Consider the following 9826-nt stretch of genomic DNA (forward strand, 5'->3'; position numbering starts at 1 on the left):
AAAAAAATATATCTGTCCAAGATTAAACAGAGAAAAAGAGATGAGAAGAAAATTGAAGTCAAAGAGATATAGAAAATACTGTTTACATTACATAAATATCATTGTTGAAAATTGAATCAATCGGTTAGTTTTACTAAGCAATGCTATACAATTGAAAATAACTCCAGTTATAATTTACTATTGAGTTGAAACTGAAACTGATGCTAAAAAATGAAAAATGAGTTGTTACGGTTGATTTGAGGTGGTGTAGATTGCTTTTCCATCTTTAGGAACAAACTTGGCAAGCCTATTAAGTGTTGGCCGAACTCAAACTTAACTTCCTATTCCAAACTACTAGTACTAGGTAAAGGCGAGTAGAGCTGTTATTCAAACCCCGTTAGTTTTTTTTAATACTTTTTGGATACTAGTTTTTTTTAATTTTTTAATTTTTTTTGTTAATAATGAAGAATACATTCAAAAATGTATCACTAACATTCTTTAATTCCCTTCTTAATACAAAAAAAAAAAACAAAAAAACTCTTTTGTTGTGATCATTCTTTACCATAGAAGTATAGATTTCTAGTAACACATAATTATCATGCATGCATTGAATGTACATGGTCCAGTAATATTATCATAGAAAAATGAAGAAATTTAATTGATGTAGCGATAAATTCTTCAACTATTTCTCATAAAAACTTTACTAGTATTTTCATAACCATTTCCTTTTCCCCTGTATCCAAGTTTGTTTGACATTTGTTGTCTTAAAATAAATAAATAAATAAAATGAATTCAATGCAAATATTTTTTTTTCATTGAATCAAATTAGATTTAATGTTGTAATCAAATCAGATTGAATCACAATTTACTTTTATGCTTAGATTGAATGATCTTTTGTTCTGAAACCAATCCAAATCAATTTATGAAAACCCCTGGCCTACTTACTATCTTGTTCCAAATCTCCCAATACCTTTTATTAAAAGGTAAGTCAGAAGATACAAATCAACACAAATTTGTTTGAGCAACATCAAGTAGAAAAAGATTTTAAATAATCAGAGCAAATTCTGGAAATGATCTTCATACAGACACTGTCAAAGATTCAGTCTTATGTTAAAGATTGGTGAGCAGTTTATGACAAGTATGCTCACACAAGCAACTTTATTATATCATTCAAATTCTAAATTCTAAATGCAACAAATCACAGAACCTTGGGTGATAAAATGGTTGTAACAAGATCATCCATTGCTCTCACAGAAGACCCTTTTTCTTTACCTTTCTCTGTTTTGGCCTCTCTAATGTAAGCTGCAATCTCATTTGCCTTCTCCTTCATCACCTTTCCCTTCCCTTCATAATCCATGACTATTTCTATGGTCTTCTTAACCTTCTCCCTAGAAACAACAGTTTCCGTAGAACGAGTAAGTTCCACAGCCACACCCATTTCTTCCACCAACATCTTCACATTATAAGGTTGATCTGCAACAATTGGCCACCCAATCATAGGCACCCCATAGCTGAGACTCTCCAACACAGAGTTCCATCCACAATGGCTTAGAAAAGCTCCTGTGGATGTGTGTGACAGAATCTCCAACTGGGGTCCCCATTTGTGCACCAAAAGGCCACGTTTGGTGTCTCTCATTCTCTCTTCAAACCCTTTTGGCAACCATTCTGGACTGAACTCTCCATTGATGTCAAAACCAACTGGTGGCCTTATAACCCAAATAAACGATTTGCCACTCTCTTCCAAACCCTCAGCCAAAGCCATCATTTGAGATGCATTGATAGTGTGCAGTGACCCAAATGAAATATAGAGAACAGAATTTTCATCCTTTGAATCCAGCCACTCCATGCATGCATCAAGAGCTATGCCAGTTTCCTTTCCTGAACGATGTTTTGAACCCATGAGTGAAGCAGGTGGAAGGAGAGGCCCCACGGCCCAAACGGGAAGTTGAAGATAGTTCCTGAGAAGCTTTAACCCCAAAGGCTCTATCTTTTCAATCGTATTGCAAATCCACCCATCAGACTTCATAGAAAGTTGAATCTGTGGAACGAGGAATCTTGACCAGTCATCGGTGCCATCAGCCGCTTGAAGAAACCTATGCAGTTGTGTTTTGTGGAAACGGTAGTTTTGAGGGAATCCCGGAACATGGAACTCATCAGAATCAGTTTTCCTATGAGGGAGGTTGGACCAGATAGAGATATAGGCCAAGATACCATAAGCACCACAAGTGGTGAAGGTTAGGTTCCTAGTGCCTAAGCTCTTTGCAACATTGTTAACCCAACCAAGGAACATGTCAGATATTATGCAAAGTGGAGGGTGACCGTCTTCTTCTGTGATCTGTGATATCAAGGAGCGAAAAGGAGGCTCAAGGGTGAGTGATGCATAGCCAAGTTTCAATAGGTCAGTGAGAGGAGCCTTTTGTGTGTTGTTGTCTTTGTTGGAGTGTTGGGTAGAGTTGAAGGGTACTAACTCAGCAAGATGGATTTGATGATTAGGAGAAGTAGAAGAAGAAAGTGCAGATCGAAGGTGTTGAATGTTTTGGGGTGTGTTGGCTATGGTGATGGTGAAGCTTGTGTTTTGTTGGATTTGTCTTGCTAGTGCGAGAAATGGGATGAGGTGACCTTGTGCCATGAGAGGTACCATCACGATGTGGCCTTTGTTTGGTGTCTCTGCCATTGGAGCGAGCTCGATCGAGGAATGATGTGCTACACCCTGCGCTGTCTGTGGTACAAGAACACTATACTCAACTCTTGTTGTCTTGGTTTCTGCTAACAAAAGAAATAGCAAAGAGACAGAGATGATGAAGTAACGTTAAACTCTTGTTGTCTTGGTTTCTGATAAGAAGAGTGCAAATAAAGCAAAAAGAGCCAAAAAAAAAAAAAAAAAACAATCTGAATCACTGCACTCAACTACCTATGCATGTTGAACCAGACCAGGTTTTCGATGCTGCGGGACCTGACTACCCAAGAAGGGAAAGAAAAGTCATAAACGTTAGAAAAACTAGAGGAAAAAAAAATGCATGTTGGCCACTTAAGATGGATTGGGTGGAAAACAAAGAAAGTATAATTTACTTGTAAACTCCTACTTAGAATCATTAATTAATATCCAACACACATGAATCAAAATAGTACAATTTGTAAAACTAAAGGAAATCGAATATTACTATTAAAAACTTGAGGGTCTAAAATCCTAAATTTAGAAATCTAGGAGATTAAAAATGAATTTAGCCTAAAAGATAATGACTCCGACAAAGATATTTATGCACACTAAATTTCTCTTTTATTTTGAAAGGGTTTTCTTGGTCTTAAGCTACGGTTCATTAGAAAAGAAACCTTAATTAATTTATTTAGTTCAATTAGTTCAATAGTGGGTATGAGTTCGTGTAAATTTCTTTGGTATCCAAGTTTGATTTTTATAGATAAAAATATATTTTTTAAATTTTTTTACTTCATTATTTATTATCTTATTTCATTTATTATTTTCTCTCCTTTTTTTCCATTTTTTTTTCTTTTTCACCTCAATTTTAATGTGCACTTTTATTATGTGTCGCCCTTCGTGGATAGGAAATATTTTTTGAACATAAAAAGTGTGTAATTCAATGTTACTGCTTTTTTTAAATATATATATATATATATATACTGTAATTCTTTTATATCATTATTCAATTATATATTAGAAAAAAAATGTTCGTCTAATTGTCTTTTAAGGGGGAAACCCTTGAACGTTTTAGAATAATCCATCATGGTGGTGCCTTCATATCAAAGAACTTGAATGCTTGAAAGTGCTTCTTCCGGCCATGAAAAGTTTACCTTCTTAACCGAAGCAACAACTTGACGGACAATTAAGACATGATTTCAATGATTATTTTGTTATCACTATAATTAATTAGAGTGTTGATACATCCATAAGATTCATATTCCTACTTCATAATCTAATAATTTCATTTTTGTTAGATTTCTTTTAAAAAAAATGAATATATTAACGCATAGTAAAAACAGAGCAGCTATTTTGGATCACTCTCGATGGGTTTAGACTCACATTAAATGGAAAGGCAATGTGTTGACCTAATACCAATGAGTTTTTTTTATTGAAATAATAAGTTAATTTATTTATATATACACACTAACGTCATCCTCATAATTAATGATTATTATATATTAAAAGTTTATATAGATACGTGTGCTTGCTGAGATCATATTCATTCACCTTTTATGCTGTACTCAAATCATCAATTAAAATGAGTTAAATTATTATCTTCATAGTGACAATATTACCATAGTCTATTGCTAAAGATTGCTGAGCAGTACATAACAAGTATGCTTTACAAGCAACTTTATTATCATTCAAATTCTAAATGCAACAAATCACAAAGCCTAGGGTGATAAAATGGTTCTAACAAGATCATCCATTGCTCTCACAGAAGATCCTTTTTCTTTACCTTCCTCTGTTATGGCCTCTCTCATGCGAGCTGCAATCTCAGTCGCCTTCTCCTTCATCGCCTTTCCCTTTCCTTCTTGCTCCATAACTATCTCTATAACCTTCTTAACCTGCTTCCCAGAGATCACAGTTTCCACAGTTTGAGTGAGCTCAACAGCCACACCCATTTCCTCCACCAACATCTTTAGATTGAATGTTTGTTCTGCAGCTAGTGGCCACCCAATCATAGGAACCCCATAGCTGAGACTCTCCAACACAGAGTTCCATCCACAATGGCTTAGAAACGCTCCTGTGGAACTGTGTGACAGAATCTCCAACTGGGGTCCCCATTTGTGCACCAAAAGGCCACGTTTGGTGTCTCTCATTCTCTCTTCAAACCCTTTTGGCAACCATTCTGCAATGAACTCTCCATTGATGTCAAAACCAAAAGGTGGCCTTATGATCCAAATAAACGATCTACCACTCTCTTCCAATCCTTCAGCCAAAGCCATCATTTGAGATGCAGTTATAGTGTTCTGTGACCCAAATGAAATGTAGAGAACAGAACTCTCATCCTTCGAATCCAGCCACTGCATGCATGCATCAAGGGCTATGCCAGATTCTTTTCCTGCACGATGTTTTGAATCCATGAGTGAAGCAGGTGGAAGGAGAGGCCCCACAGGCCAAACGGGAAGTTGAAGATAGTTCCTGAGAAGTTGCAACCCCAAAGGCTCAATCTCCTGAACCGTGTTGCAGATCCACCCATCAGACTTCATAGAAAGTGCAATCTGTGGAACAATGAATCTTGACCAGTCATCAGTGCCATCAGCTGCTAGAAGAAACTTATGCAATTGAGTACGGTGGAATTTGTAGTTTTGAGGGAACCCCGGAACGCAAAACTCATCAGAGTCAGTTTTCCTGTGAGGGAGATTGAACCAGATAGAAACATAGGCCAAGGTTCCATAAGCACCGCAAGTGGTGAAGCTTAGGTTCCTAATACATAAACTCTTTGCAACGTTGTTAACCCAGCCAAGAAACACGTCAGATATTGTGCAAAGTGGAGGGTGACCCTCTTCTTCTGTGATCTGTGATATCAAGGAGCGAAGGGGAGGCTCAAGGGTGAGTGATGCATGACAGAGTTTCATTAGTTGAGTGAGAGGAAGCTTCTCTGTGTTGTCTATGTTGGGTGGCAAATCGTGTAGAGTGGAGTTGAAGGGTAACTCAGCAAGACGGATTTGATGATTGGGAGAAGTTGAAGAAGAAAGTGCAGATCGGAGGTATTGAATGTTGAAGGGTGTGTTGGCTATGGTGATGGTGAAGCTTGTGCTTTGTTGGATTTGCCTTGCTAGTGCCAGGAATGGGATGATGTGGCCTTGGGCCATGAAGGGTACCATAACCACGTGCCCCTTCTTCTTCTTCTTTGGTGTCTCTGCCATTTGAAGGAGCTCAAGGAATGGTATATGCTACACCCTGCGCTGGCTTTGGAGTACCAGAAAATTGTTGTTGTCTTGATTGCTGTTTAAATGTGGACAAAACAAAGCTAAGAGCCAAAGATGAATGAAGTAACGTGACATGGTACAGAGTGATATAGCCTATTAGGCTTCAACATTCCATGTGCCGGGACCATATATTTGAACAACCATTTATTTTAAATATTCTATTTAACACGTTTGATTTTTTTATTTTTTTTTATCTTTTTCTTCTTATTACATCTATATTTTTTTTTCTTTTTTCATTCTCTTGGTGTGAAATGACATATGGATGTTCAAATATATTTTTAAGTAAATAATCATTTTTGTCTCTACATGTTTAAAGGATTAACAATTTCATTTACAAAAGATGAAAATTTAAATTTTAGTCCTAATGTGAAAACGTGTGACAATCTATCAATACGTTAACTTTTGTTCATTAAAGAGTCTACCTGACACATTTAAAGACGAATTTGTCAGCGATTTGCATATTTAAGAACGAAAATGACTATTTATCTAAAATATAATTTAATTTTCATCTTTCTTCTTTTTTCAATAGTTACAAGCATAACATTATAATGAACACTCAAAAAATATGAAAGCAAGCATAAGTTAGAACAAACATAATAAGTATAATATTGATTAATAAACATAATCTCTTTATTGCATTTAAATGTCTAATATGATAGTATATTAACCAAAATATAAAACTCAAATAAAAATACATAATCATTAAATTAATCCTTATAAAATAAGACCCAAATTTCAAAACAATAGACTGATTATATTTATTCATCAATATTATGCTTATTATGTTTGTTTTAACTTATATTTGTTTTCCTATTTTTTATGTATTCACCTTAATGTTATGTTTGCAACGATTAAAAAAGGGAAAGATTAAGATTAAATTATATTTTAGATAAATAGTCATTTTCATCATTAACAAATTCATCTCTGAATGTACCATGTAGGCTAGCTCTTTCATTAACGGTAACATGCAAAAGTTAACGAATTGATGAATTTGTCACACATTTTTCACTTTTGATGACTAAAATTTGAATTTTCATTTTTCGAAGACGAATTTGTTAGCGTTTTACATATTTAGGAACGAAAATGATTATTTATCCTATATTTTTCTTAAATCAAACTAGCTTTTTAGTGTTCCAAGACTTGACTACCTTAGAAGGAAAAAAGATAAATAGGTTATTTGGTCCCTAAACTATGCATTTGTGTGAATAATTTAGTCCTTATATTTTTAAAATAATCAATTTAATACATAAATATATAAATGTTGTGACAAATTAATTTAATTATTTATGATAAATTATGTATGTCACAAACTAATTTATCAGCAAGTATCATATTTCAAGAACTAAATAATATTCAGAATAAAAATATAAAAATTAGTATTTCAAAAATTGTTAGAAACTATTAAAAATTTATTAAAAAATATTATTTTTTGAATAATTAAATAATTTTTTAAGCTAATAAAAAAATTAAAAATTAACATGAAATGCATTGTGGAGCCTTAGTCACACGAGGTTAAGGTTAGCTTGGTTGGCTGTTGGCTACATAATTTTCTCTCTTGATGAGTACATTATACGTCTACGGAACAATTTCAACAAGTTCAATATAATACCTGTAGCACATAACTTTTGATTACAATTTAATTCACTGTTATAATCACTTATTCATACATTACTAAGTAACAGTACAACTAGTTAGTATTGCACTGCACGTACTAATTTGGATTTCCTGCAACTTTTTTATAAAGCATTTAAAAATTATCTCTTAAAACAAAAACACTTAAAAGAAAAAAAAAATTGAATATTCACATTAGAGTAACCACATATATACACATTTATACTTATTAAATAACTAATTAGTATTTATAATTTATTTTTATCTTTTTTCATATTACATCACAATATTTAAAGTTATTTTCTATGACAGGATGTATAATAACATATTGGGTATTCCTTTTCCTTGGCATTACACTTTCTTACGTTCGAAAGACACTTCCCGTTCACGAAAGGCCTAACATATTCCTAAGCAGGTCCCACGACACCGAAAAGCTGGTATGATATAAATTATAATATGCAATCATGCACAGTGCAGTGCGTACGTGGAATGCAGTGGTTCACGTTTTTGCCCAACACTGTCTGCTATATGCCCATATGCCTACTTCATCTTATGCTTTAAGTTGAATAAATACTCGTTTTCCTCGCCAAAGTGTTAAGTATAAATTGATCCCATGGTTTCTGAATAGATAAAAAATTTAAATATATAAAAAATATCACAGATTAAATTGTTTGCATGATTAACGTTATGCATTTATGATTAAATTCAAATATTTTATCTTTCAAAAATTAATTTATATGATCTAACACTTTCACCTTCAAGAACAAAAAATACAATCTATCCTTGTTTATAGTTTATATCCTTTTGTATCGGAAACCAAGTCAAGTGAATACTAGTTTATACCTTGAGGGCTGAGCTAGCTCCAATGGCAGCAGAGAAGAAGGGGCACATCGTGATGGTACCCTTCATGGCACAAGGCCACATCATCCCATTCCTGGCACTAGCAAGGCAAATCCAACAGAGAACAAAAAGCTTCACCATCACCATAGCCAGCCAACACTCCCCTCAACATTCAATACCTCCGATCTGCACTTTCTTCTCCTAATGAAATCCATCTTGCTGAGTTACCCTTCAACTCTACCCAACACGGTTTGCCATCCAACATAGAGAACACCGAGAAGCTCCCTTTCACTCACATAGCCAAACTCTTTCTTTCAACACTCAGCCTTGAAGCTCCTCTTTGCTCCTTGATATCACAGATCACAGAACAAGAGGGTCACCCTCCACTTTGCGTTATATCTGACGTGTTCCTTGGCTGGGTTAACAACATTAGGAACCTAAGCTTCACCACTTGTGGTGCTCACGGAACCTTGGCCTATGTTTCTATCTGGGAGGTTCCAACCTCCCTCACAGAAAAACAGATTCTGATGAGTTCCATGTTCCGGGGTTCCCTCAAAACTACAAATTCCACCGTACCCAATTGCATAAATTTCTAAGAGCAGCTGATGGCACTGATGAGTGGTCACAGTTCTTCATTCCCCAGACTGCACTTTCTATGAAGTCTGATGGGTGGATTTGCAACACGGTTGAGGAGATTGAGCCTCTCGGGTTGCACCTTCTCAGGAACTATCTTCAACTTCCCGTTTGGCCTGTGGGGCCTCTCTTGCCACCTGCTTCACTCAGTGGTTCAAAACATCGTGCAGGAAAGGAACCTGGCATAGCCCTTGAAGCATGTATGGAGTGGCTGGATTTGAAAGATGAGAATTATGTTCTCTATATTTCATTTGGGTCTCAGAACACTATCCGTGCATCTCAAATGATGGCTTTGGCTGAAGGGTTGGAAGAGAGTGGTAGATCGTTTATTTGGGTCATATGGCCACCTTTTGGTTTTGACATCAATGGAGAGTTTATTGCAGAATGGTTGCCAAAAGGGTTTGAATAGAGAATGAGAGGCACCAAACGTGGCCTTTTGGTGCACAAATGGGGACCCCAGTTGGAGATTCTTTCACACACTTCCACAGGAGCTTTTCTAAGCCATTGTGGATGGAACTCTGTGTTGGAGAGTCTCAGCTGTGGGGTTCCTATGATTGGATGGCCACTAGCTGCAGAACAAGCATACAATGTGAAGATGTTGGTGGAGGAAATGGGTGTGGCTGTTGAGCTCACTCGAACTGTGGAAACTGTGATCTCTGGGGAACAGGTTAAGAAGGTTATAGAGATAGTTATGGAGCAAGAAGGAAAGGGAAAGGAGATGAAGGAGAAAGCGAATGAAATTGCAGCTCACTTGAGAGAAGCCATAACAGAGAAAGGTAAAGAAAAAGGGTCTCTTGTGAGAGCAATGGATGATCTTGTTAGAACCATTTTATCACCCAAGGCTAAGTGA

The 9826-nt window shown here is 35.7% G+C and overlaps 4 protein-coding genes across 5 annotated transcripts; 2 read left to right on the forward strand and 2 right to left on the reverse strand.

The window, feature by feature from the left end:
* Positions 1-1011: 1011 nt before the first annotated feature.
* Positions 1012-3032, reverse strand: LOC100783385 (UDP-glycosyltransferase 92A1). Of its 2 annotated transcripts, none has more exons than XM_003545466.5 (2): positions 2891-3032; positions 1012-2742 (listed from the first exon to the last, which is right to left on the reverse strand). In XM_003545466.5, the coding sequence occupies exon 2, from the start codon at positions 2651-2653 to the stop codon at positions 1178-1180; it is 1476 nt and encodes a 491-aa protein (XP_003545514.3). In that variant the 5' UTR covers positions 2654-2742; positions 2891-3032; the 3' UTR covers positions 1012-1177. The 2 variants fall into 2 exon arrangements, with proteins under 2 accessions (XP_003545514.3, XP_040865166.1); XM_041009232.1 differs by having other exon boundaries at positions 1012-2745; positions 2891-2973.
* Positions 3033-4232: 1200 nt separating this feature from the next.
* Positions 4233-6073, reverse strand: LOC100784452 (UDP-glycosyltransferase 92A1). The gene has a single exon (XM_003545467.5). It carries the CDS (start codon positions 5827-5829, stop codon positions 4351-4353), a length of 1479 nt encoding a protein of 492 aa, XP_003545515.1. The 5' UTR covers positions 5830-6073; the 3' UTR covers positions 4233-4350.
* Positions 6074-8368: 2295 nt separating this feature from the next.
* LOC100787104 (UDP-glycosyltransferase 92A1-like) lies at positions 8369-9385 on the forward strand. The gene is made up of 2 exons (XM_006596543.1): positions 8369-8401; positions 8777-9385. Exons 1-2 carry the CDS (start codon positions 8369-8371, stop codon positions 9383-9385), a joined length of 642 nt encoding a protein of 213 aa, XP_006596606.1.
* Positions 9386-9388: 3 nt separating this feature from the next.
* On the forward strand, positions 9389-9826 carry LOC102661254 (UDP-glycosyltransferase 92A1). Its single transcript, XM_006596544.1, has one exon. The coding sequence runs from the start codon at positions 9389-9391 to the stop codon at positions 9824-9826; it is 438 nt and encodes a 145-aa protein (XP_006596607.1).

Source organism: Glycine max, chromosome 14 (assembly GCF_000004515.6).
Source record: "Glycine max cultivar Williams 82 chromosome 14, Glycine_max_v4.0, whole genome shotgun sequence".
Classification (NCBI taxonomy): Eukaryota; Viridiplantae; Streptophyta; class Magnoliopsida; order Fabales; family Fabaceae; genus Glycine; species Glycine max.